Here is a 27880-nt window from a genome sequence, read left to right on the forward strand (position 1 = left end):
CTCTGTGACGGTCACTTTTGGCTCATGTTGCTGGTGAGTGTTTGGTAAGACTGAGTGCAGATGATGACTTGTGAACGGCTGAGCTGGAGATCTGAAGCTGGAGACTCAGGTAGGTTCCCTCTGATTGGCTCTGGCCTTTTCCATCACTGATCTGGCAGTCTGCACAGATTTCTCTCTCTGGGGATAATGTGAAGTGGTGACACATTTCAGCTGTGACACTGGTGCTTTCCACATCCACACTCCAATAAACGGGTGCAGTATACTTTGGCAAGCAGGCTGGAGCTGCCAGGGCTCGAACCACCAACTGAGTTTTCTTTTGGTCTCATTTCCTCTCTGTACCTTGTTACAGTTCATTTTGTCTGCTTTCTTTAATTCCCTCATTTCTCTCTTTCAAAATTCTCTTGTCCTCATTTTGTAAGGAGTCTCGTTCACTGACTGACCTTTGACCTTTAACAGTAGCTCAGTGAACCATCTCTGCTGTGGCTGTCAGAGCCGTCATCGATCAGTGAAGCTGATCTCAGATCAGATTAGAAATGCAGTTTGTCTCTAAACCTTATTTTTATCCAGTAGCGGCAGAAACAATGAAATGAAAGTGAACGTTCTATTCCATCAATAGATTAGATTTCTACTGAATAGTTATTCAAGCACATGGATGGTGATAAACTGCAGCAAAAACAGTTTTTCTTTAATAAAAAGCTGACCTGAGTGCAGCTCTGCTGCTGTCAGAGATCACAGGTCTGACAGTAAACTGATTTCTCCATTTTTATCTTCACTCTGCCTCCTGCAGTTCATCCTGTCAGGTTAGAGCAGAATTAAATAAAAAAATACATTATAAAAGAAATTACATATATCAAGCTTTTATTCTATACTGATGACAGAGTGGACCGAGCTGATGAACTCTCTCCTTCCCTCCTGTTTAAGATAACCGTCCTGCTCCACACTGACAGGTACGTTCCTCCACCCTCTGGGTTAAAAATGGAGGCTCTGCTCTTTATTTACCCGTCACCATGGTGAATCCTTGTCTGAGCTCCAATGATGATGGCCTTCTCTCCTCACGCTCTGGAACAGGAAACTCAGAGCTACCGATTTCACTAGGGCCCTGGCCTCCCTGTTGCAGTACTTTTAGAGCTGATTGGCTGATGAGCAGCTGAGTACACTGTATAATAGCAGCTGACAGTGGTATATGATGTGCAGCTCGGCTCTTAAAAGCTTTAATGATCTGGACGTGCGCTGTAGTGCACACCTACCAGCTCAGTGTTACTAGCATGGCTGTAGCATCTTATTCTTTAAAAACAGAGCAAAAACAGAAAAGATGGGAAAATAATGGTACTGTTATTGTTTTAAAAAGTTTATTTCAACACAAAAATATATAAATATGTACCTTTACATGATTCAAAAACACCCAAAATAATATTATTGCTTAGAACTACTAAGATTTTTAAACCCTAGATTTGTGCGTAAGAGACGGTCATGTGAGAGCTGGACCACTTCAGTGCAAACAGCTTGAAATCACACTCAAAAATCTTGGATTGGAGATCAGTTCACTCTGACTCAGGTCAGCTGATCATCTGCAGCCCTGAGGAAAGGCACTCAGAGCTTTGAGTCCTCTGATCAATGTGGCTGTGCTCTCTGATGACACGGTTTGTGTGCAGTTATTTTGTCTGCATGAAAATTTACTTCCTGACAGGAAACAACCCCTCTGAGCAGAGGACACAGCACACCTACAGTGGAGGACACGATTTGATCCCTGCTCAGATTATTAGTCTGTTCTTTGCAAGTGAGCAAACGCTCTCCTTTTTATGGCCGTTTCATTTTAATAGAGACACAATATCAACCAAAAATCCACAAAACACAGTTTATGAGAGTTATAAATTAATTTGCAGGTCACTGAGTGAAATAAGTATTCGATCCTGAAAACATGACTGAGGAGTTGGTGGAGAAGCTGTTGAGTGCAGCAGTAAACTGTGGGAGTTGGTCCTGTGGTCCACCAGCTCTTTATTGACCCTCTGCAGAACGCTGTAACAACACAAATACATGCAAATCACATCATAAACTTTACATGATGTGTTTGTTTCTGGTTGATATTCTGTCTCCATTAACATGCTAAATGGTTCTTGTTGCTACTCAGTGGTTTACAGTACAGTCCATTCATACCAGCTCTCTCAGTGCTTTCTATCCAACATTCACACATCCTGCCCAAAGATACTTTGGCACACAGACTGGAGCAGCCAGGGATCAAACCATCAACCTTTCAGTTAGTAGGTGACCTGCTCCCCCTCCTGAGCCACAGCCACCCCCATTATTTGATCCCCTTATAATGAGGTGCCCATAAAAATGAGACTGTTTGTGAGCAAGTGTACAAACTCAGCAGGGATCATGTAAATCCCCCCCCCCCGCATCCAGGAGGATTTTACATTTAATACTAAAACAGAAGCCAGCTGATTGGCCCGCTGTGTTCAGTCACAGTGCAGCCTTTGGAGAGCGTATTTATGCTTTATAATCTGATTTTGTTTCAGTTTGGTCACCACCTTTACACAAAGCTGCCTGCTGGAATTACAGACTTCCCCCATCAACAAATCCCAGAACCAAAGCAGGGAATGTGTTTCAGAGCTTTTCCACAGTACAGGTTTATGGAAAACTGGTAACCCTGAGATGACCCTGTTCCACAGACAGCCATCTAACAGACTCTTCTGGGAAGGCTTTCCACAGGTTTAGGAGTGTTTATGGGAATTTCTGACCATTCTTCCAGAAGCACATCTGTGAGGTCAGACACTGATGTTGGAGAGAAGGCCTGGCTCACAGTCTCTGCTCTAATCCATCCCAAAGGTGTTCTATCAGGCTGAGGTCAGGACTCTGTGCAGGCCAGTCAAGTTCTTCCACACCAAACTGGTTCATCCATGTCTTTATGGCTCACTGTGGAATACTTAATAGTGTGGACTTGTTGCACAGGTGGCATCCTATCATGGTACCAGGCTGGAATAAAACTCATCTGTCACTCCAAGGATTCGTTGACAAGACAATTTTATGTTACAGACCAAAGTTGAGCTGTTTTTGATCCTAAGATCTAGATGATCTGTTCATTAAAGACTGCTCTGAGCTTGAGGCAGATGCTCCTTTTAGTTTAGAAGCAGAGGTCAGTGGCACAGCAGTTACAAGAGGAGATAAACACATGAACACTTTGGCTGGTGAAAGCAGCACAGGTGCTGAGCAGGTACCATTCCTATGGTCTCTACATCCAGACTAAGGTAACAGCTTCTGTGTACATTTGTCACAATGATCAGGTGAAGTCTATCCGTTGTCTTTAAAGCTGCATAATCAAATACATAAGGTGAAAGGTCAACCCATCATACAAGTGTCAGGCAGCTCTCTTTCAGGTTTACATTGAAGTTTATGCATGTATGGATATTTCAGTGTCTTCATGAGTTGGGCCTGTGTCAGCTCATTCCTGAGGTCTTCACCTTCTTTACCAACACTTAGCAGCAAGACTTTAAATACCTGTTAGCAAAGGCAGTCCTTCTCACTGACAGCATGAACACAGAGACGTGTGCTGCTGCAGAGGCTCCTGAAGCTTCACCTGTGGAGCCGCTGAGCTCACTGTTCATGTGAAACAATCTAATCAATGTCATTAACAGCTTCTGATTACGTGCTACGAGCTGGAGCTTGAATCACCGATTGGTGGAGAGGCCGTCTCCGATTGCGCTTGACTCCCGGGCAGAGGCTTCTGCTCGGAGCGCCTCCTGGAGGCCAGTTTACAAAGCCCGGCGAGGAGGAAGATCACAGAGATGACAGCAAAGTAGGCACCGTAGACGAGGAACTGAGGGAAGAACAAGCCTGTCAAATCTGCTCTGCAGAAGCTAAAACTGTGGTATAGGCTGCATTTCCTCACCTGAGTGAGGACATCGAGGCCCAGGACAGAGGAGTCCACCACCACCAGTGTGAGCAGAGACTGCAGCAGCAGGGCCACAAAGGTGTTCACCCCAAACACCAACGCGTACCGCTGCATGTTGAGACTGGCTGCAATCTGATACCTGAGGAGCCAGAGGGAGGCAGGAAGACAGCGAGTCAATCTCTACATCGCTTCCTTCACTGAACTGTGGCGCCTGGAAAGCAGCAGGAGAGGTGAGACAAACGGCAGAAACATTATATCCCTCATGTTTGCCTACGTTCAAGTGCATTTCTCGGTGGTGATGTTCCCACACGTTAAGCTCAGTGTGCTTCTTACTGTGGAACTCTTATTAGAGACAGTCTAAACAAACAATGACAGCAGAACGTAGACCCCACACAGATCTGAGAACAGCGCGACACTGGAAACACTGCTCACATTAAACTACAGGGAGAAACACTGCAGCTAACCCTGAAAACCCTGCCAGAAAAACATAGATGGAATAACCCGATTCCCTGCACTTTTAATGGCAGCTGCACCAAAGCACCAATCCCATAACACACACACACACACACACACACACACACACACACACACACACACACACACGTTTGAAATGTGTAGCTTTCGCTAGATTTACTTATAGAAGTGCTGCCGTCTCGGGCTGTTCAGGTGTATCATGCAGTTTTTGGGTACTCACGTGGCCACAGTGATGAGAAGCACGTAAGTGGTTCTGAAGAGGATGTAGGAGCTGTAACACACCCAAATGTTTTTCAGTGCGTCCATGACAAACACGCACACAGCCATTAGCAAGGAGAGCACACACAGAGCCAGCTCCCCCCACAGAGCCCAGGACACGGGCAGGCAGCCCACCAGCAGAGCTGCCAGGGCCCCTGCAGGCGACACACAACCAACACAGTTAAACTTCACACATTTACACTCCTGACAGCTGTGTGATGTGACTGTCACACCAGGAAGGCAACAGTACTGGACTCTGGGTCACAGTTCGTCCGTTCTCAGGTCATCATTTAAATATTATTACAATGAGGAACGGCAGCCTCACCGAGCAGCGTGGACAGCATCTCCACGTAGCCGTTGTAGATTTCATACCCCTGGGAGGGACGAATCTTCTCCCAGAGTGGCTGAGCATAGTTGATGATCTGGAAGTAGCCACAGGTCGCCAGAGCCCACCACAGCGACCAGGACAGCAGGGTGTGACATCTGTAGCACTGCACAAAGTCATCAAACAGCATCCGCAGCACCGCCACGAGGCCGCTGCCGCCACCTCCTGCTGCAGAGGACCTGGACAGCTGCAGAGACAAAAGGTAAGAGATTCAGACTTTAAACTCCTGAACCATCACATCCAGGGCAGCGTCACTCACCGTGGACACGTTCAGAGGCACTCTGCTCTCTGAATCCTCCATCTTCTCCAGCCGGGTGGAGCTGCTGCTGCAGCGGGGCCTGCCCTTCACCGCTCCTGGACTCTTGTGGAAGAACAAGCTCCTCTTGGGCATGGGGAGGAACCAGGGGGGCACAAAGGCCACAGCGGCTGACGCCAGCGTAATAATGACGAGGTGGACCAGCTGAACTTTGGCCACAGAGAGCAGGAGCTGACCGACCAGGGATCCAGCAGCTGAGCCGAACAGAGTCATGCTGCGGCAGTAACCCGTCACTCTCTGGTAGTGTGCCGGCTCCACCACGCTGTAGATGTAGGAATAGTAGGCCACCTCTGAAGCCGTGGCCAGTCCGAAGACAAACTCCAGCAGCTGCATGGCCAGCATGCTCCGTGCCTTCCAGAGCATAGCATAGGTGACCACTAAGCTGGCGGCCTGCAGCACCAAGACCGGCTTATAGCAGAGAAAGTCAGTGGCCAGGAAGATGGGGAGCAGGAGCAGCAGGTAGGAATACGTCCAGATTGGATAGATCTCATTGACGACCTGCACACAGTGGAAACAAACAGTCATCACAGCCTTTAGATGTCAGCTCCTGTCACTTCACTTTAACCAGAACGGCTGCAGCGTGTTTCTACCACTGGATCAGATTTTAACACTTGGCAAGAAAAACACTGATGTGACACAAACATTTTGAGATACTTTGCCTTTTTAACCCAGCGTATCTGGTTGGTTTTGTTTGTGGCCCCCCCCCCAAACTGTCTGCATGCTTGAAACCACCCTTTGCAGTGGGGGTGGTGGGTGCAGGGATGTAGCTAGGACCTGATCGCCTGGCTGAGAATTTCCACCGTTAGCTACCAGAACAGATCACCATCGTACACGTGGCCATTAGCACCAGCAAGCTAACTCACATTTTCAATGCTTGGTTCAGTTTTCTGAAAAACCTGAAATAAAATGACTCAGACCATTATTTTAAGAGGGTGGTGATATTTCACACGCACAGCTGTAAATAATAATGGAAATAAATACATAATAAGACCATTATCAAGAGGAGTCTATAGAGGACTAACAGAGCTGTTCTTGTTAAAGTAACAGCAGTGCACTCAGATCCTGACAGGACAGTCAGACAGGACAGGCTAAACACGTTCAGCTTTCCCGCTCCCATTGAACCTGGAACAGGCTCGTCCCAGTAATGCCGCATTCTTTTAGCCAACATTCACGTTGTGAAATCTGCCGGTAACCCTGCTGCAGCTGAGGTCTGCTCATCACCACGGTGTCTGTTCTGTCAGCTCTCTGCTTTAGCTTTAAAGAAACCTCCCATCTATCATTCATCATCTTGTTGCTGAAACAAAATGAAAATCTGCTCGTTAATCAGCTTCATACGAGCTTTGGTGGCAACAGTGGTAACATTAAACCGACTCCTCAGCTTTGTATTCTGGAGGCCGGCTGAGAGCCTGAACTTGATCAAAGCAATTATTTAAGGATTAGCCATAAACCATCATTTTTCACAGGGATTATTCTGCCTTTCTGAGCTCAAACAGTGATGATGTTGTTTCCAGTTTTCCCCATAATGTCACCATTTCAACCCTGCCTTTCAGATCTGTGCACCACACAGCAACAGTTATTACACAGAAACTTTAAAACGGTGGTCCCCCCTTCACCTTAACCCACACCAGCCTTCAACTTTCAGGGTCTGTTTCCCAGGACCCTGGAGGCTGCTGTGATGACCTTTAAGGGCCTTTAGCTGCCCCTCATGTTACATGTTAGATTCAACTCATTGTCATTGTGCACACAAGGCACACAACGAAATGATGGTTCCAGATCACTCATCCAGAGACGAGCATCTGCGGTCATGCAGCCAGAGAATGTGGTTTAAGAGTCTTGCCCAAGGACACAGGCTTGAACCTGCAACCTTCTGGCTGCAAGGCGAGCGCCTACCCACTGCGCCACTGCCACATGACTGAATCCAGCTCCACCATCTTGGATTTGAGCAGCTCTCCAGGAAAACCACAGCAGGTTCATGGTGACCCCTGAACTCTAACGATGACGGAAGCAGCTACTGCATCCTCCAGGTAGTGAAAAACAAAGGCCGGGGCTGGCTGATCACCGGTCACTTAGAATAGGTAATTTCTTTCATCAGCAGCACGGTTCACAGGAGGACTGCAGGAGGAAGCTCCAGCTCAGCCATGCTACCATTCAGTGTGGTGCGTTCACAGTCCTGTGTTTGCTGGGCTGTTCTAATAAACCATTTAACGCAGTTTCATCTGCTGCCTCTCACATGTTTTTATTCAATTACTACTTAATATTTATTTAAGATGATACTTTGGTGTATTTATTTGAAGTTTAAGCCCAATTCAGACCTATGTTACGTCATAGTGACCTTTCCTAAGCTGCTCTGTAACAGGATGTTTGCTTCAGCCGACATCAGATTTCAACACGAAGAGCAGCATTTACCATCATCTGTGTGTGTGTGTGTGTGTGTGTGTGTGTGTGTAACATGACGCAATGCAAACGCAAAGTTCACCTCTGGGGTGTGCAGGTTCTCCAAGGTCAGGGCTCAGGGGGCTCGTTTGACAGCTCCTGCCAGCTCTCTCAGAGTTTACCTGCCTCATTCACTCCACGCTACCAGAAACAGGTGAGCGCCCCTCAGAACAAACGCGCGTGGTGACATCCATACACCTGTGACGCAAACCCGTGCGCGGTCGTCGCTAACAGCAGCGGCATGTGGCTAACTCACCTGCGTCTCCGTCAGGTTCTTCTCGGGCCCCATCAGGAAGGCGGTGAGAAAAGGTTCCGATGGCCGCAGGCTTGTAAAGAAGCCGTAAACACAGAGCAGCAGCGTGGGGTAAACCGGAGCCATGTTCGCCGAAACATGACCTATGCGCAACTTCTTCTTCTCCTGCGCTTTTATAACCAACCCCACTGGCGCCTTTCAGGCGCGCTACTGCCCCCACCCGGCGGAATGTGGCGCAGCAGCTTCAGAAAACAGCCTGACAGATTTAACGACGGTGTTTGATTCCCACCATCGTTCCCACCGAACACTACAAAAAGTATAAAACAGCACAGTAATAACAGTCGTATACAAGCGTACCCGTTTACAGACAGGTGAGGGCTTATCTGGAGGAAGGGTCACAGCAAACCAATGCAAAGCTGTGATCACCTTCAGTTTTCCAGGTGGGAATGCAAATCCCTGCCAGCTAAAGGGCACGGGGTTCCCTGCACAGTCTATTAAAAATACAGCTTGTATGCTCTGCCTTTTGCACTCAGTGAAATCTGACACATACGGGAGGCTTCGATCAGTGCCCTCATGATGCTGTTCCACCCCTGCTGCAGACAGGGGTGGAACAGCTTCATGTCAGCTTCACCTGTAATCTGCACCTGTGTGCATAATGAAGGATTTCATTCATATTTCAGACCCCCAGCACCCCTCCACAGCACAAATAAATACATCCATAAAAAGCATTCTGCTTGCAATATTTGGGAAAGTCTTTATTGATAAATGTACATCTTTTAGAAATGGTGAAGCCTTACCACCAAGCAATTTAAATTAGACTGGACCAACAGGCACAGGTACAAAGAAGATTTTATCCAAGCAACAAATGAGGAGAGCAGAGCATGGATCACTGAAGCAGATGCTTTGTGTAGTCAGGTACGGTCTCACACGTTACTGTAACGAGCCCAACAGTTTAGAAGGACCATGTTGAAGGCCTCACTGTTAAACTGCATCATCAGCGCAGCGTTTAGGACTATGAAGGAGTTCAGTTTAGTTTGAATGGTGTCCTGTGGAGGTTCTTAGACATACGTGAACTTAAGCCTGAAAGCACATTCTCCAGATTCTGACACGTGCATTAGAAAAGTGCGCACACCTGAAGTCAGACACAAAAGCATGTAAGCCCCACACACGAGGAACGGGGAAATGAATGGGCACATTCAGCTTTAAAACAAAGCAGGCTCAGCCCTGACTCCTGCAGAGAGAAGGGAGCTGCTGCACTGAAGGATGAGAGCTCGAGGCTCCCGAGCTTCTATTATTATTATTATTATTATTATTATTATTATTGTAGTCATCCAAAAGACTGTGGGCTCACTGTTCCTGCTTCTCTCTGGACACTAAGACAGAAGCAGAGTGAATACTGGACTTACATTCACCATGTGGGCACAGATGAAATGATGCTAATGCTGCTGTGATTAAGCACCTTCTCCTGAGACTCACACCAACACAGATTCATTCTTTCAAAGTTGAGCATGAAGAATGTGGGAGTTTTAATGATGGCAGCAAAGCCAGCTGCACACCGCGGTCACACAACTGAAGGGATAGTTTTGTGTCTCTGAGCAGCACTCTGCTCTGGATGCAGCAGCCACACGAAGGAGATGACCCTGCAGACCACCGACAGAAGGCTCCTGTTAAACAGTCACTGACTGGGGAACGTGTCATGCTGTGTTCTGCAATATGATCTTAACCTGATACTGTTGGTCTTCTCTGTATGTGACTACATGCTGCTGCTGCTGCATCCTCAGCAGAACACTGCTTCCAAACTGGGACCATTCAGTTTTCAAATTACGGAAACCATCAGACCACAACTATCCCTAATTAACAGCAGCGGTGCAGTCCAGCAGGTGTGGAGCCTCACCTGGGGTTAAATGAGAAGGTGGGTGCTGATTTTCATCTGTGCCATCCAGGATGGGCTTAGCCTAGCTCATCACAGAGACCACACCCCTGTGATGAGCTAGGCCTGTAAAATGAAGCAGGTCAGCTGTGAGTGTGATGGGAGCCGCTGTTTGTTTCCCATCACACTGATGTTCAGCTTTTTATCTGTGCGGAGCACAAAACAAGCATGTTCCCAAAAATCCTTCACATTCCTCGACACTTCCACACAAAGCATGTCAGTAACACAAATACTCCACAAACCAGATGGATTCAGAGCAGATATAACCTCTGGTGTTTCCCACGTGCACATCATGTGTTAGCAGAGCTGAGCGGTGCTGATGCAGCTACATGGTAAAATGTCTCGTATAGTCGTACTCTATTGTGGGAATGACAGCCTGCACAAACTTGAGGAAAATCAGAAGATACCTGAAAGGTCCAGTTAAGGAAAACACAGAGGATGGAGGAAGATGCAACACTGTAACTGCCCGCCCCGCCCAGAACATCCACACCTCCTCAGGTACTCAGTGCTGCTCGCCCAGCACACCAAAGAGGACACCTACAGAGGTGCTATGAGCTCCCATCACAGGAAGCATTCTGCCTGCTGCAGCTGGTATCATCAAATATGGAAGTCCTGAACATCTATCAGTGAACTGTTAGTGGAGGCCTGCAGCCATCCATCTCTGCTGCTTATCCCGGGAACACCAGCCCAAGCAGAGAGGAGCTGTGTGACATAATGATGCCACTTCATGACCATGAAAGGATACATGTGCACTCCCAGCTCTCCTCCCCCTTCCGCCACAGTCTCAATGATCTTCTTCATCACTTCAGCATGTCTGAAAGCAAAGGTCACATTAGTGCAGGTTCGTGTCAAAGGTCAGTGACACACATCATTATACAAACAAGACCACTGGCTCCGTTATCTCAGCGCTGTAAAGCTGCAGATGTGCAGGGCTGAGAACACGTCGATGTTCCCCGTCTATACCGCGGGCTTCTCAGCTCCACTGCTGACTGACGCTCAAAGCTAAACGCACAGCGTGGAGGTCATGTGATCACTCATTTGGTTCAGCAGCTTCTAGCAGTGAAAACAGAACATCAGTGATATGTGAGAGCATGCACTATATCAGTGTGCTGCTTCTAAACACGCTGCACAACATCATCAGGGAGGTGACCAGATTTATCCATTCAGCCTGAACACGTTCCACTCTGATCCACTCGCAAGTGCTGTGTGCCGGATCTTCCTCAGTGCACCCCAATAGTGAGCTCTCAGCTTTAATTCACACCGGGAGGAGAAGAAGCTGGAGAGTAGGACAGGTGTCGAGCAGCAGGTGTGCTGTGTGGAGGTGCTGTGAGTGGACATGCAGATGTTTGACCCTGGGAGACAAATTCACAGAATCACAGCCAGCACACCCCTGTGGGTCTCTGCGGGCTCCTGCAGAAGGATGCCATCTGCTCACTGCCCTCACCCAAACTTAACCTTTGCTCAAGTTTGAGGTCCACGGTGAAATCCTGGTGAGGGCAGCAGTGGTGCAGCAGTATGCTGCACATTACCTGGGTACTGGTTCAGCTTTTTTTAGATCATCTTTCCACATTTCAACACAAAGCCTCGAGCTCCAACCAGAGGTAAAGATATTAGTTATACTAATACACACAGCACCACACAGACACACAGGGAGACTCCTCTGAGCCTGAGTCTGTATGTGATCGGGCTCACTGAGGCTTTCCCCCAGTCGTCTCTCTCACCTGCACGGATGGACCGAGCACATGGCAGGTGGAGGCAGGTGGGGGTGGTTCTCGATGGTGACCGTCTTCTTCACGTGGTCCTGGCTGATGTCCTCGTACATCTGTTCTACAGTGAGCGGCTGCCGGTCCTGGACACAAAGCAACAGTTGATGGTGTGGTTTTAGTTTTGGTTGTGAGCCGAGTGTCAGCTTTACTCTCTGCATCAGCGCTGAGCACGTTCGCCCACGCTCCCACAGAACACACACACAATCAGCAGGTTCATACTTCATTGTATCCAAAGAGCCAGAGTCGAGGGGTCTGGTAGTATTTATCATAGGTGATGTACAGGTCATATGTTCTGGTCTGCAGGATCGCATCTTCACTCCCAGGCTCCGCTTTGGCTTTACTTTCTGCTATTTTGCTGGTGTCCAGGGTTGCCTAGAGACAGGAAACGAGAGTCAGGCGGTGCTGATGACAGCAGCACAGAGGAGGACAGCAGCACTCTGAGCGTACCTCGTCTGTTTCCAACAGGCCGCTTTCCTCGTATTCTGAAAAAGCAGCAGAGTATGAGGACGGGAGCTGGGAGCTATTCCACAAACAGGGAAACGAGTAACATATGAATACCTTCCATATCTGCTGCTTCCCCATCTTCATCCTCATCCTCGTCCTCACAACATGCTGCAGACGTGGCATTCATGTTCTTGTCCTGAAAGGAAAAAGCACTGATTCATAACCCCTCTCTGTGTGAAACACTATGATTTAAACACTTCAAACCTCTACAACCAGTGTGAAACCACCAACCCGAGCACAACGCCCTCTTAGACAAACCGGGCGGTGTTTCAGGATTCTGTGCTCATGGGAAAGGACGGTGACCAAGCTGAGGTCACTGAGCTGTTCTCCAATCAGCTGTTAGACATGGCTGAGGTTACACTCAGGTACAAAGATGTCTGCGTGTGTCTGTGTGTGTGCTTGCACAGTCAGCCCCGCCCCTCGCTCGTCACATCTGGTTTCCAGGATGTAGTCGGTGAACACACTCAGCTGGAAGCGTCCATCACTGCGTCCCATCATTTTCACATTTCACTTTCAAACTCTTCATAATATCTGAGCATCAGCAGTTTGTGTCTCACAGACGCACAGCTTACTGTGAAGCAGAAGTTATCCGTGTTGTTGCTGTTCGGCCGCACTGACACACTGATGGTAACTAAAACCCAGCGATGAGTCGAGGAGGCTCAGCCACACACAGGACACATGAATCTGTTCCATTCACACCAGCACAGACCGGGCGACACCGCCGCCATCACATAAGCTCATCGCTCAGCCAGATATTATTAGAATGATGGTGACTGAAGGATTTCATTAAAAGCACTGAAATCAAAGATACCTTATTATTGTCCAGTGAGATTTCCTGCACAGCGTCTGTGACTCCTAACACTCCTGCAACACACATTGAGAGGAGCGTTACAGACAGCATCTCCTCGATCATCAGGAAACATCATTTCCATGAACAACGTCATTAACAAAGTGTGCTTCACAGCTGTGATCTCAGCTGCCAGCAGTACGATCAGAGGACAGCAGCTGCCCACACAGGCCTCTGACACTGAAAGCTGTGCACGGATGTCCAACCTGTGTTGTGGTAGGTGTCCACCCAGCCCCCGTCTCCGTCGTCCTCCTCTATGATGGCTTCCAGCTCATCCGAATACTCCATCTGCTTACAGCGCTTGTAACAGGGAACTGCACGGCCACACATACACACAGTGTTGAGTTTAAGCACAAAGTGAAGGCAGGCAGAGCTCTCACAGCTGCCTCAGGTCAGCAACAAGGACGGCAGCTTTCCCTATACAAGTCTGTAATTTATGACAATATTCAGCAAAGGCACTGTGACAATTCTCAGTTTGGTTTAGTTCAGGTTTTATGTCATCATCTCATTAGCTCTAAGAAACCCAGGCCTTTCCTGCCCTTGGAGACACTTCCATCTATTTGGAGACAGTTTCTAACCCAGCTGCCTCTCTAAATATGGAAGCAGCACTAACGAAAACCTGCTGCCTGAACCACTGAGCCTTCCTCTTACCGTTGCGTGTCAGGAGAAACTGTTTGTCCTGAGGCAAATACGGCTTCACTTTTGCTTCCTCTCCGGTGGCCCTGATGGGAGAAAGGCACAGGCATGTTTTACACTGAGACCACTGCCAAACCCTACTGAGTATAATCATCTGTGGTATGAAACTGCACACTCACTGGCTAATGAGCTGTCAATCACAGGCCATTATTATAGTGTCTTTACCCTATAATATACTGTGCCTTGATTTGGTGCTATGTAAATTAAACTGAAATTAGCCAATGAGCCTGTGGTGACTGTGGGAACTGGAGGCTCCCAAACAGGACTTCAGAAACAACGGGTGCTGTGTGTATTATACATACATACATACATATATATGTCCTGCATGAACACAGTTCTCTGAGCTCAGGTCTCTGTATGTGATGGTGGTGTAAGCTTGGGTTCTCCACATTGCATCACAACAACTTATTGCAACATAGTGTGAAATCTAAGCAGGAAAAGAGCGAAGAGCATGTCAGAGCTCACGCTGTCACCACAGCCAGCATCAGCAGCCCTGATAATAAAAACCTCAGCCAAACCGCTTAGTGTGCTGAATGCTGGGCGACGCAGCGGTGAGCACGGTCGCCTCACATCACGGTTTGAACCTGCCGTCCGGGTTCTCCCGTGTCTGCGTGGGTTCTTTCCAGCTACTCCAGCTTCCTCCCACAGTGCAGGGACATGAATGTTGGGTTAACTAGTGATTTGAAGCTGCGCTGTGGTGTGAAGGTGAACGGCCATCGGTCTCTCTGCGTTAGCCCTGCGGTGGACCGGCTACCCCCGCCTCTGAAAGCTAGGACAGGCTCCAGCCCCTCCAGCTAACCTGGAACCGTGTGCTCATCGTGACCCTGAAACGGCTAATACACGTGCAGGGGTGCAGATGTTACTGGATCTGGATGTTAAAGGACAGGCTTTTAAATTGAATGCAGCTGCAGTGCAGAAAACATCACGGCTCAACAGGTGGTTTTTATTTAATAGGGAGGAGCTACAAATTTTAATTTCTTTAAACAGGCCTGTCACTGTGCACTGTGATCAGTCATTAGCAAACCTGCAGCTGAGCAATAACATATACCACAGAATTTAGTGAACACATGGTTTTGAAATCTAAACTTTTCATGCTTAAGGGCACCACCTAGACGTCACACACAGCACACTTTTTAATAAAGACTGACTCAGAAATGGCAGACAAAAACTCATCAACAGCTGAGGATGAAGTCTACAGATGATCCTGGATCAGTGAGAGGGCTGAGGCAGCAGCTCCGGACTAAAGAAGGGCAAAAGATTAGAAAGTTGGAGCGTTTCAGAGGAAGGAGACAAACTGCAGATGATGAGAGATCTGGGACTCACAGCCAAACAACTGCAGGAGCATGAGGACGGCTGTGACAGTGAGATCTGGGATCAGTCTTACACTCTACGCTACACACACACACACCAAACTGACAAACGGAAGCAGTGCTGACTCTGCACTCTTCTTAAACTGATCTACGGTCTGTTCTGAACCTTAACCCCTCACGTGACAAAGTTGAGGCACTCACCATTTCCAGGTGGGGCAGTGATGAACCAGGTGATCTCCGGCTGCTACAAACTGAAACACAGACAGGGCAGCAGGTGAGAGCAGGTCGGACAGGTGAGCGCAGGTGAGACTCAGTGTGAGCGCGTGCGGCTCTCACCTCCTCCGGTGTGAGGACTCCGGTCTCCTTGAACTTAGACTCCTGTCATTAACAATAAAGCGAAAGCTGTTAGCGGCGGCGCTGCAAACACAAACAGTTTAGATGTGCACAGATGTGAAACGGTGTCGGGCGGACCGTCCGTGTGTTTACGGCAGCTACACCTATCAACGAGCTAGCTCTGAGGCGTGAGGTACCTTTAGCACCGGGGTGAACAGCTCCGCCACCCCCAGGGCCGTCCCCTTCACCGTGTTTATGACGTTCTGCATCTCCCACGGGTCCTCGTGGATAAAGCGACAGTTTCTTCTTCAATCTTCTGTCAAAGGTGGATTATTGGGACATAGCCGCTCACACAGGGTGCCAGCAACATCCAGTCACATGATTTACCGGAAAACTTCCGCTATCTGGCTCTCGCGAGAAGTGCGAAGGTGGCTTAAGTGTGCGTGAACACGGTGGTCTGTGGCAGAAACTGTTGTCATTTGATGTCACGCGTGTATGTATTTACACAGGAAGGAGGATATAAATATACGTAAAGATTAAACCGTCGATGACGCGCAGGCCGTGATCCCGCAGGCTGCTGGGCTGAACCATGTGGAGACAGCCGGTCAGGTGGGTGATCCGGAGAGCAGAGGGCATCCGCGGGCTTTCGCCGCCAAACACAGCCAGATCCCACGGATCCAGCTGCGTGGGCTCGGGGAAGCCGTGGGTGAGGCCGGGCGGCTTTGATACGGGCTTAAAGACTTTCAACAGCCTGAGCAAACAGAGAGAGCCCCTCATCGTGGCCCGGGAGGGAGTGGCGACCTGGTGCGTCATCATTATTATCATCATTATTATTATCGTCATCATCACGGCTGCCTAATTAACCTGCTGATGTCTCTCAGGTACAGCTGCGGACCCACCGTGTACGACCACGCTCACCTGGGCCATGCAAGGTAACCATGGAAACAGCACGTGTGTGTGTGTGTGTGTGTGTGTGTGTGTGTGTGTGTGTGTGTGTGTACGTACAGACCGAACAGCACGTGTGTCTGTGTATTTGTCGCAGCTCGTATGTGCGGTTTGACATCCTGCAGAGGGTCCTGTCCAGGCTGTTCGGCATCACCGTCATCCACGCCATGGTCATCACGGACATCGACGACAAAATCATCCGGAGGAGCCTGGAGGTAAAGCCTCAGGTGCTGCTCAGGTGCTGCCGGTGCCCTCTGCTCAAATGACGCTGTTTCCTGTCCTCAACAGGAGAAGGTTTCCCCAGCAGCCATCGCGGCTCTGTACGAGGAGGAGTTCAAGAGGGACATGCTGGCATTAAAGGTGAGGTTACAGTTATCCCATGGAAAATCAGAGATGTCCTCCCCACTCAGAATCTGCTGATTCTTTGTGACACACGTGGACTGCAGTCAGTCTGCTTCAGCACTGGACTCAGTGGAGGCTGAGTGTTGCAGGACCCGGCCTGTTGTCATAAAAGTCTGCTCATGTCAGCACCTCAGGTGTTTTTTTGAAACCTCGTAAGGTGCTCATAATGAACGCAGTACGAGATGATTTTTTTTTAACCTACCTATCCCAGTGTATCTCTTTCTGTTTCCTGCTAAAGGTAGCTGCATGACCTCAGACACGTGTCCCCCTGTTTGTGTTTGTCTCTGTGTTTGCATTTCTTGGATGGGTGTTCTGTTAACTGTAATTTCCCCATTGTGGGACTAATAAAGGTATTCGTATTCTTAAACACGTCTTCATATCCTGCCTGTCTTTGAGGTGATTCCTCCTGCGGTGTACTTAAGAGTCACAGAGAACGTGCATCACATCGTTGCCTTCATCGAGAGGATCATCACAAACGGACATGCTTACGTCACAAATGAAGGTAAATCGTGCTCAGATTGTTGCTGTGTTGTGAAATGATGGTTGAACCCCCCCCCCCCCCCCCCGCAGTGTCTGAGGTGCCGTCTGCTGTGGTTGCAGGTGACGTCTACTTTGACATCCAGTCCATTGGTTCCCGCTACGGCAGGTTTGTGGGAGCCGTGGGTTCTCAGGGAGAGCCCGGTAAGTGTTTGTGTTAAAGAGGAGTAATGGAGGACAAAGACAGCTCGGTCTTTTAAATAGGCGACGACTTTCTGTCGCCGTCCCAGTTTTAACCTGTTAACTCGTGGAAATAAATCCTGTGCAGTTCTTCTTTAGTGTTGGCTGTCAGAGCTCTGCAGCCTGGCTGATCCTGTGGTAGAAGTTACTGACAGCAAACACTGCGCCTCCTCCTCAGGCTCCTCAAATAAACGGGACCCGAGGGACTTCGCTCTGTGGAAGCCGTCCAAACCTCAGGAACCGTCCTGGGAATCGCCCTGGGGCAGAGGGAGACCTGGCTGGCATATTGAGTGTTCTACCATTGCTAGGTTTGGCCATTTGCTTTATTCATTCATAATCTATATGGGCATGAATGCTTGGGAATTTCCAAGAATCCATGTTTCTGATACTCATATCTGCCTTTGTCCCAACTACAAAAACCCTCAGTACAGTTTCCTGTCCGGCCCGAGGCAGCAAAGGAGCCGCGATGCTCCCCTCTGTCATTCTGTTATGATCAAATATGCATCTACATCTTGATAATCTGTGGTTTCAGGATGTAAGACAACACAAAGTGTGGTCTTTTTTTCCTGTTACCATCAGGTGCTTTTTGACCTCTCTCAGGACTGAACATTGTGCGGTGAGGTGTTTGCAGGATGGCCCCTCCTGTGGAGAGTAGCAGCAGTTCTGACCTCAGTTTGGAGACACTTTGTAACACTTTTAATACTTCTTCTAACGTCCTCTGAAACGTTTTGGGCCTTTAGGGCTGCCACAAATACCCCAAATTCTCCTTGAGCTCTGAGGATGATCACGTTCTAGTTAAAGAGCATTTAAAGATAACGGCTCTGCTGGGCTGTGCAGGTAAAACGGCCCCTTTAGAGACTGTTAGAAGCAGCACACTGTGCCTGAGTGCTGACGGCTCACAGGGCCTCAGCTCTGCCAGTGGACTTCTCACAGAGAAAGTCCTCAGTCTGCATCCACATATATCCACAGGAAGTGCATATTGAAATGTGAAATAGCCCATCTAATCCAAAAATAGTCTAATATTTGTTTCTGTTGAGAAGGCTCAATCAGTAACCAGAGTTTTGATGCCTTAATTCCCACGGAGGCTGAGTCAGGAATGGGGAGTGTGCTTCCTGTGTCATCATAGTTGGATCTCCTGAATCCTGATTTTGTGTGTTTGTCTGTGATTGCAGGCTCTGATTACAGAGCATGAATCATGAGTGCAGCAATCCTGCTGATTCCTAAGTGTTCACTCAGTTTAAAGTCCTGCCCAGGCGACAGAAACGGGACTATTCAGGAAGTCCCGGAGCTGCAGGAGTTCACGACTCGGAGGTCGTTCTTCCTTAAATCAAAGCCTGAGCAGTGGGAAAGGATGTCAGGGTTCATGCTTTGATTTGCTGAGGATTGGACGGCTTTTACACGCTGCTCAGACGTTTGGTCACCAAACTGCAGCTGAAGGAGGGAGCTGAGACTGTGGGAATGCTGACGTCGCTTCAGTGGAAGTGGTTTCCTTTCTTTAGTCAGTGACAAAGTTGGAATACAGTATTTATTTTTTTCCATAATTCCTAAAATGAAAGCTCAGCTGCAAACACATCCATGACAGTTTTACCCGCCTGTGTGTGTGTGTGTGTGTGTGTGTGTGTGTGTGTGTGTGTGTGTGTGTGTGTGTGTGTGTCCTGGTTCCAGCTGTGTGTTTGGGAGCCAGTTGGATATTCACTCTGGAGGCATTGACCTGGCCTTTCCTCACCACGAGAATGAGATCGCTCAGAGTGAAGCCTATCACCAGTGTGGACAGTGGGCAAACTACTTCCTCCACTCAGGTAACACAACAAGAACCTTACAAAGAGCAGCACACGTCTGTGCAGCAGGTTTACTGAGGAGAGACTTCATGCAGGTGCTGCGCAGGTGTGTTTTGATGGTTGGGTATGAAGCAGAGGTCAGATCATTTTGTTCAGTTAGCACGTCCTCCTCATAGTTTAGGTTCCCCACAGTCTGCTCTTTCATTCATGAACTTCCTCCTGGTGCTCGGCCCGTCTCCTCCCAGCAGAGGCTGTAAGGTTTCTTTAACTGTTGCACGCCCTCCTGTTTGAGTTAAAGTCAGTGAGAGCCGCTCTGCACAGTCTGTGACGTGGCCCTGCTATATGCTCCCCTGATTTATGCTCACCTGCTATATGCTCACCTGCTATATGCTCACCTGCTATATGCTCACCTGGCTGCTTCTTGTTGTTTTTAGGTCACTTACACCTAAAAGGCAGTCCCGAGAAAATGTCTAAATCTTTAAAGAACTACATCACCATCAAGGTACAGTGGATCATTGGCCCTTATTTATTGAGCAGTTACCTGATATTTCCCTTCTGTTCTGCAGCGGGTGAAAATCATTGTCTTTGTCGTCCATCAGGATTTTCTGCAGTCGTTTTCTGCCAATGAATTCCGGATGTTTTGTCTTTTGAGCAAATACAGATCAGGTGAGAGAAATCATCCAGTGCTGGTTGCTGTTAGTCTGTTTGAATGTGACCCTTTGCCCAGTTTGATCAGGATATCTGCGTGTGTAATAATAAACTAATATGATACAGTAATTGTAGCAGTACAGAAAGGTCAAATGGCAGTCACACGGCTGTAATGTTAAAAACCAGCCCTCTGATGTCTCCACAGCCATCGACTACAGTGACAGCAGCATGCTGGAGGCTCGCGCCGCCCTGGGAACCATCTCCACCTTCTTCCATGACGCTCAGGCCTACATGAAGGGACAGCTGCAGTGCTCACACGTGCAGGAGGATTTCCTCTGGAACAGGTGCTGCTTCCTCCTCACTGAGCTCCTGCATGCTTCATCCAAACGTCTTCTTCAGATGTTTGACTTTCTCTTCTGCTCTTTGTGTGTGTGTGTGTGTGTTGCAGAGTTTCTGCTGCCCTATCATGTGTAACTGTTTAAAATGTGTTATGAGCTTTGATTACCGTTTCTGGTGCTACTACAGATGAATGCAGTCTAAAGACCCTGTCAGGATTGTGTATGATACCGTGTGGCCGGCCTCCTGGGGTTTGTAAGTGCCTCAGGTGGAGCTGGGCTCTGTACCGGGGCAGGTCCTGCGTTTAAGCCGTAGCTGTCACACACTCACTCCTCAGCCAGCTGTAATCAGTGAGCGTAGAGCAGCAATCCAATTAACTGTGGAGGCGGAAGAAACGTGGAGCAGTCAGGACAGGAGCCGGGATGAGATGCAGCAGCAGGCAGGCCTGAATGAGCGTCCAACAGCTACTCGTTTAGAAGTGTGTACCTGTGCAGGTATCAGCTGATGCCATCGCTCTTTAAATGTGTTTTTGTGCTTCTTCAGGTTGGCTGAGACCAAATCCAGTGTGATGGATGCTCTGGCAGATGACTTTGATACACCGAGAGCCACGACCGCTCTGCTGAATCTGGTTCGTCATGGAAACTGCCAACTCCAGCCTGTTTCTACGGTAACACACCGCGTCAGTGATGAAAGATCAGTCAGTAGCTCCAGTCTCCACCGTACGAGCGCTCCTGTAGTGTTTCCACCACAGTGTAATGTTGTGGGCAAATGTGCCTGCTGTGCGTGATAACGTGCTGATGAATGTTACTCTAAAGTGCTTTGACTAGAAAGCACTAAATAAATGCTGCTTCATTGTGATGTCAGGGAAATATGAAAACATTTTCTAGGCTATGACATCACCACAGCGTGACCGCTCAGTGGCAGAGGCTCCTGAGCAGATTGACATGGTAGGAACAAGACCGGCAGGAGGAGTTCCTCGCCTGACCTGGAAGGTGAGCAGCTGAGGTTATTGCAGAGTTCCTCAGACTCTGTGTGCTTGTGTTCAGGCTGACGGAGCGGCCCGGAGGCCTGCGGTGTTTGGAGCAATGGTCGCCTACCTCAGAGACATCTTGGATGTGTGTGGGATCGATCTGCACACTCAGGTCAGGGCTTACAGATGACATACAGATTTTCACATTTATGAGTCCAAATGATCTAAATGTGTGTTTCTGACAGTTCAGGAAAATGTAGTCTTTGGACTGCAGTGTAGCTGTGGGAAAGCGTGTGTGTGTGTCTGTGTGTGTGTGTGTGAAACCTAATCAGTGATGGTTCTGTACAAAACATTAGCAGGAAAACCTCTCCCACATTCATCGTCTTCCTTCCACCTTTCCCTGCTACCGTCTGCAGGAGGCCGATGTGCTGAGCAGCTCTGGCAGTCTGGAGGCTGTCGTGGATCAGCTGACTTATTTCAGAAACAAAGTTCGAGCATTCGCGCTCGCTCATCAGGATGCTTCAGCCACGGGATCCCCCACGAAACCTGGACTTCACCCTGAAAGAATCCCTCTCCTTAAAGCCTGCGATGCCCTCAGAGATGACCTGGCACCCTTGGGCGTGGTGATAAAGGTATGCTGAGCTGAAAAGAAGCGTCTCAGTGTGTATACTGTTACAGGTTGGACTGAGGGCACTCTGTGGTGTTTTCAGGATAGAGGAGCCAGCTCCACGTGGGAGATCAACGCGAGCAGGAGAGGACCGAGACCTCAGCATGAAGGCTCAGAGACATCGAGCTGAAAGACTTGGACTAAAAACATCACGACTGCATGAGTGCTGGCTCCTAGTTTAGTTTCAGAAGTCAGCAGGTGTATGAAGATGTTTGCTGCAGAGGGTGGTATGGATTATTACAGCGGCTCAGAGAAGGCACACCTCGTCTAAGACTCAGGCACCTCCTCCTGCGGTTCCTCATCATGCTACAGAGTTAGTGACAGTTTGCTCCATCGTTCATGGCCTCAGTGCAGCCCTCTGAACAGCACTGAACTGCTTTAAGGCTCCTGCAGCTGGACCGTCCTGGTCCCACACAGCATCCTTAAGGTTTGACACTGAGTACCCCATTCACTCTTCCTTTCTCAGCACTAGGCAAGAAAACAGTCTGTATCCACCTTTGCTGTGCACCAGTAATGAAAACAGGGACAACCTCCAGGTGGCTGCTGGGTAATTTAACCATTACTAAATATCTTCATTTATTTGATATGCAAAAATCTTCATTTGGAATTTAACTTGTGAATAAAAATGACAAAAGAAAACTGCAGTATTTCCCTCTGAGTGGAGTACAAAGGAGCATGAAGACTAGCAGAAATACATTATGTACAGTACTCTGTACGGCGCCCCAGTAAAGCACAGAAGCTGTTACATATAATTGTGTTTATTTCAGTGAGGCTGCATCCTCCCCTCTCTGGGTAAACTGGAACTGCATGAAGCTGCTGCTGAGCCGTGAAGTTCCTCTGAAGTGCTGCAGATGAGGTGGTAGCAGAAAGTCCAGTTCTGGTTCGTGAGCTCTGCAGCAGCGCCGCCGCTCACTCGGGCATCAGGTTGATCAGAGAGTTGCTGGCCTGAGCCAGCTCTGCGATGGACACTCGGCCTCTCTGCCTGATGAACTGAGCCACTGAGTCGAGCTCTGCTGGAGTGATGGAGATAAACTTCCCTCTGTCATCAATCACGCCTGCAGCACAGTACACCACAGGACACGTCTTACAGTTCATTCTTTAAACTCTGTATCACCACACAAATAATACTCACTTATTTCTGATAAAAATTACCAGCAGTCACTGCGCACTTCACCACAAACAGCAGCTGGTAGCCACAGACATGCAGTACAGTGTGGGAGGATGTGCAGGGAGCAGAGGGCTGCTGAGGTTCATCTGTGCTGGCTGACATCTCATCATTACAGCACCAACTCCCAATCACTTTCCTGACTCATTGGTGTATGCTCTGGCCTCCTGATATTTTTACCATGTTGAATTTGACCTGCTCTGTACCAGCCACATCAGGCCTGATGCACTAACCTGTGAGGGAGCCTTCGGCTAGCAGGTCCTGTAGTCTGGTGATGGCATCTTTTGTCCTCATCCCAAAATGAGAAGCCAGATCTTCGAGGAGAACCACCTTAGAGCTCTGCAGGACACACGGGACCGTCAGAAAACACCGTCACTTACTCGAGTTCAGGTGCGGTGCGCAGCGCCGCTCACACTCACCTCGATGTATTGGATGAATTCTTGCAGCAGGTTGCGAGACTGAGTCAAAAATACAAAAGGTTATTAGAACTAAAATGTATGCAAAAATCTGTAGATGAAAACGGTGCTGATAGTGGTCCGACCTGGTCCTCAGACAGCTGCTCCTCCTCTCCCTGGTCCTCTACGATGAAGGAGGCTTTAAGTCGTAAGTACTCTTCCTCCTCGCGCTTCTCCTGCTCCTCTTTGGCTCTGCGCTCCTCCTCCTCCTGAATGAAGAGCAGCACAGAGTGTCAGCACCTCCTTATACGAGCACACAGGGACAAAGGTGGGCATGAGTGGGACACCTGTTTCTGTTCCAGCAGCCGCTCCTTCTCCTCTTCCTGCCGCCTTTCCTGTTCTCTGAGCTCCTGCATCCTCCTCCTCTCCTCCCTCTCCTCCATCTCAGCCTGAAAATACAAGTAAACTCTGATGAGTTCAGCAGCGGAGCCTTAAAGCTCTGCATCGTTAACCCAAACCAGATGAATGCTCTAACATCAAGTGCTGAACTTGTAGACCTTGTTGATACTGTGGCTGAAGCACAGTTTGCTGTTACTATCAGGGAATCAGATTAGGGCTGCAGCTATCTGTTATTTTAGTAATCAAGTATTCTATCGATTAATCGAGTAGTCAGAAAAGAAATACTTTTGTCATATTAACAGTTCATCTGCACATTTTAACTTCCGTACTGCAGATGTTTGTGTGAAACAAACATCAGTGGATGGAGCAGCTACAAAGTTCTGTGTTCTTCACCTGCTGATCAGGTGGTCGATGAAGGACCTCCAGCTGTTTACAGGAACAAGCGCTGCTGCTTTGGACGCTAGAAAAACGTTTCCTTTCGCTCCACCTGAGCTCACCGTCTCCGTAAAGGCTCCGCCTCTTTGTGCTCGCTGCGCGTGTGCAGACAGACTGCACGTAGAACAGCTGCTATTGTGTTATCAGTGTTTTTGTTGGAAAAGTGGGGGCTGCATGTGCTTAATGTTGTAATGCTTTGTATCCACACTTGTCCTCCTACATACGTTTCTATTGCAGATCTAGTTTTAGTCTCTCATCAGAGATTACAGCATAAAAACATTTTGACGGAGCTCCTCAGTACGGTCGCTAGTGCTAATGGCAGCGCCTGCTAGCAAAAAGTGGTTATAACAGCTGGGAGGTAACAGCTGAAGTAAAGAAAAAAATAACAGCTGAGCACAACACACAGACACACACACATACACAGCAAAGAGCAGTGGAGGAAAAACTTGTCAGCGATGATCCACTCGGTGTTAAAGGGTTGGTTTTTTTTTTCCAAATGACAGAAATCCATTTATTGCTGCTGATGTGGGTGAAACACACCACTTACACGGACACACCAGAGCGCTGCAGAGTTTAAATGACACATCGAAGCAACAAATTTGTGTCAGGGAGTGTGTCCTTGAGTGTGCCTGTCAATGGACAAGTGAGCAGTACGTCTGTCTCACCTCCCTCTGGGCTTTCTTGGCTTGTTTCTCCTCTAGCTTCCTCTGCTTCTTTGCTCCGACTTTTGCGTTGGGCTGGAAGCTGTGCTGCTCCGCCTCATCGTCCTCCTCCGCAGGCTCCTCCTCTGAAACCAGCACACACCAGTTACATGCTGCTGCTGATTTTCATACTTTATATGAAGCAAAAGACAGGATATACAAAAAAACATGTAGTGGTATAAACTTTAAAGTGTGTGTTGCATATGATGTGTGGATGTGAAAATATAAATTAAAAAAAGAAAATGTAAAAACTGGCATTAAATGCTGTGCACAGATTACTAGTGAGCTCAGCCATAATTTGTACACACTGTAGGTCACAAACACTCAGAGGACTGTGGGGACAGTCAGCTTGCTCCTTGAACTTATGGACGTTTGGCTCCTCTGAATTTCCAGTTTCCACAACAGAATCATATCTGAGGACACACAGGAAACCTGTGCTGCTGCTCTCCTCATATACCCAACTCTACCATACTGTAATGATACTGTGTTGTGTGAGAAACTCAAACAAGTCCAGCAGAAGCTTCAGCAACACATTAGGCAGTGTTTATGTCCTGATTGTGTCAGTCTGGAGCTGACAGCACAGACTCGGGTGTTTACCGCGTTGCACGGCGTCTCTCTGCGGCCGTCTGTTGGCCACCACAGCGGCCAAGTTCCTCCTCCTGCGGGGCATGCCGGCTCCCCGCTCCTCCGCCGCACGCTGAGGGGGCCCCGCTGCACGCACAACCTCCCTGCGCTGCTCCTCATCAGCTGAGCACACAACACAGTGAAACAGTGACCCACGCAGCGCACACAACTCACACAATGAAGATGTCAGAGGAAACAACGCTGCTAATGTCCTCAACACAGCGCGCTTTCCTCTCCAGAGCTCCGTCAGTGGGAGAGTTTAATCAGCTGTGGACGGTTTACATGAACCATGTAATTAACCGATTATTGTTGTTATTAACCAGCTGTCAGTGGATTTACACACGTATATATATGAATATCTGAGTCGGCAGCGCGGCCTCTTACCCTCCCGGCTTCTGCTCCGCGCCTTCAACGCAAACACGATCAAGACGACGAGGATAGCAGCAGCTATCAGATACAGAGCTACATCCATGGCTGCGCTGGATATATACTTCACTAAAGCTGTTTTCGCTCGGGTCTACAGCCTCCTTCGACAGCTCATTACGGAAGCCAGCTTCTTCTCCTTCGGCTTCTTCCGGGCGGGCTTTGGTGCACCGTTAGGAAAGGGTCATAGCGCCCCCTGCTGTGTCGGAGTGTAGTACAGCAGAAAAATGAGTAGTTAAAACTAAATATGAGAGGACAAATACAAAAACTGAAGTCAAATGTAAGCTCAGTCTACCTATGATGGACACAAAGTCCACAAACACAAATATTAATGCTCACAGAACAACAAAATGGTTGTTAAAGTGTTTGCAGCCAGAGGATAAACCAAGTGAAGGATCTAATCATCTGTGATTATCACTGGCAGTCAATCAGGAAATACAAACAGTGTTGCCAACTTAGAGACTTTGTCGCTAGATTCAGCGGCTTTTCAGGCCCTCCTAGCGAGTTTTTTTTTTTTTTTTTTGCCAAAAAAAAACGCTTTGGCATCGCCCGGACACCCAAAAGTACCTGGCTGTTGGTAAGTCACGTGACCTCAATAGTAGACGTGGGTCTGCTCGTCTCCTCGTGATGCAGCCGGCAGATACGACGCCGCAATGAGCGGGTAGCTAAAAGAAGAGCTGCTGTATTTCAGGGAGAGCAAAGAGAGAGAAGTTCACTCAGAGATGGAGAAAGAGGAAGGAGAGGAAGAAGGGAGGTTAGAGTTAAAGGTAAGGACTGCAAAACAAACTGAGGTATGCTGACTTTGTGTTATTCAAAGATTGTATGAAAATACTGCAGTTTAATGTGTGATAAACAGGTCAGCTTGTTGTACTGTATTAACAGTAAAGCTCTGTGTTGATGGTCAGAGTTACAGGTTCCATCAGTGCAGCAGAGATGAGTTTGAATCAAAGCTGCTGATGCTGAGATTCATTCACTGAATCCAGCATTTCTACAGCCTGTATGCTGTCAGTGTAGGGGATGGAGATCAGCTCAGATAGCTGTGAAATACTGGGTTACATCTTTGTGAGTTCACTTCATCCACACAGAGCAGTAAACCTCAGAGCAGCAGCAGCAGCAGGTCAGCTGATCACAGCCTGCACACCAACATCATTTACTGCAGCTACAATAGAAAGCTGTGGTTCTTCTCCCCATGCAGAGCCACTACAGCTGATCTTAGGGTTCCCCCACCTTCTGAATCCCACTGTAACCCCTGAGTATCCTCATGTTGGTGTTTAGGTGGAGGCACAGTCACCCTCTACTATGGAGGACACAGAGAACAGAGCTGTGTTTAAATTCCCTTTAACAGTTTGTGTCCTACAGAACAGATTCAAGCTGAGAGCATTCATTAGGATTAAAATTTAGATTGGAATAACATTTGTATTCTCATGTAATATTATTTTATGTTATTACAATAATATATAATGAGGTTCAGTTAGCTTTACAGAAAAATAGCAGGTAGAAACGTCCTCCAAAGAACTACTTTTACTTTTTTACTTTTACTTAAGTAAAGATGTTGAACCAGTACTTCGATTTTTTTCACACAAGTACTTGTACTTCTACTGAAGTACAGAATGTCAGTACTTTTGCCAACTCTGTTTAAAATTAAACCATAACATTGATGAGATGCATTGCATATAAGTAATGGTTTGTGAACACATCGGCCGTGGCATTTCTTCCTTTCATAGTAGAAGTTGTTCATTTATAGTAACTTTGATATATTTATGGGAGTACTGAATGAAAGTCTTTAAAAAGTAGTACAATTTAGGGGATAGTACTCATAACAGCAAAAGAGATGGGAAAAGACGCCCATGGAGGACAGCAAAGGTCTCGGTCATAAGGTGC

The 27880-nt window shown here is 48.1% G+C and overlaps 4 protein-coding genes across 5 annotated transcripts; 1 reads left to right on the top strand and 3 right to left on the bottom strand.

The window, feature by feature from the left end:
- Positions 1 to 1383: 1383 nt before the first annotated feature.
- Positions 1384 to 8145, bottom strand: slc19a2 (solute carrier family 19 member 2). The gene is made up of 6 exons (XM_030756166.1): positions 8012 to 8145; positions 5266 to 5820; positions 4947 to 5193; positions 4584 to 4776; positions 3887 to 4028; positions 1384 to 3814 (listed from the first exon to the last, which is right to left on the bottom strand). Exons 1-6 carry the CDS (start codon positions 8132 to 8134, stop codon positions 3647 to 3649), a joined length of 1428 nt encoding a protein of 475 aa, XP_030612026.1. The 5' UTR covers positions 8135 to 8145; the 3' UTR covers positions 1384 to 3646.
- A 605-nt stretch (positions 8146 to 8750) lies between these two features.
- Positions 8751 to 15799, bottom strand: atg3 (autophagy related 3). Its single transcript, XM_030756230.1, has 12 exons — positions 15592 to 15799; positions 15398 to 15439; positions 15263 to 15312; positions 13707 to 13777; positions 13262 to 13369; positions 13020 to 13072; positions 12263 to 12344; positions 12152 to 12186; positions 11924 to 12076; positions 11660 to 11787; positions 10684 to 10752; positions 8751 to 10345 (listed from the first exon to the last, which is right to left on the bottom strand). The coding sequence occupies exons 1-12, from the start codon at positions 15661 to 15663 to the stop codon at positions 10264 to 10266; spliced, it is 945 nt and encodes a 314-aa protein (XP_030612090.1). The 5' UTR covers positions 15664 to 15799; the 3' UTR covers positions 8751 to 10263.
- A 28-nt stretch (positions 15800 to 15827) lies between these two features.
- Positions 15828 to 22486, top strand: cars2 (cysteinyl-tRNA synthetase 2, mitochondrial). Of its 2 annotated transcripts, none has more exons than XM_030756215.1 (15): positions 15828 to 16198; positions 16276 to 16326; positions 16437 to 16554; positions 16628 to 16699; positions 17138 to 17243; positions 17342 to 17422; positions 17637 to 17766; positions 19124 to 19257; positions 19671 to 19738; positions 19836 to 19902; positions 20090 to 20228; positions 20764 to 20887; positions 21267 to 21362; positions 21607 to 21822; positions 21901 to 22486. In XM_030756215.1, the coding sequence occupies exons 1-15, from the start codon at positions 15984 to 15986 to the stop codon at positions 21985 to 21987; spliced, it is 1704 nt and encodes a 567-aa protein (XP_030612075.1). In that variant the 5' UTR covers positions 15828 to 15983; the 3' UTR covers positions 21988 to 22486. The 2 variants fall into 2 exon arrangements, with proteins under 2 accessions (XP_030612075.1, XP_030612081.1); XM_030756221.1 differs by having other exon boundaries at positions 16282 to 16326.
- A 111-nt stretch (positions 22487 to 22597) lies between these two features.
- On the bottom strand, positions 22598 to 26179 carry ddrgk1 (DDRGK domain containing 1). Its single transcript, XM_030756243.1, has 8 exons — positions 25961 to 26179; positions 25550 to 25699; positions 24917 to 25038; positions 23765 to 23866; positions 23564 to 23686; positions 23442 to 23480; positions 23256 to 23361; positions 22598 to 22912 (listed from the first exon to the last, which is right to left on the bottom strand). The coding sequence occupies exons 1-8, from the start codon at positions 26046 to 26048 to the stop codon at positions 22767 to 22769; spliced, it is 876 nt and encodes a 291-aa protein (XP_030612103.1). The 5' UTR covers positions 26049 to 26179; the 3' UTR covers positions 22598 to 22766.
- Between the last annotated feature and the right edge of the window lie 1701 nt (positions 26180 to 27880).

Source organism: Archocentrus centrarchus, chromosome 2, assembly GCF_007364275.1.
Source record: "Archocentrus centrarchus isolate MPI-CPG fArcCen1 chromosome 2, fArcCen1, whole genome shotgun sequence".
NCBI classification, from domain to species: domain Eukaryota; kingdom Metazoa; phylum Chordata; class Actinopteri; order Cichliformes; family Cichlidae; genus Archocentrus; species Archocentrus centrarchus.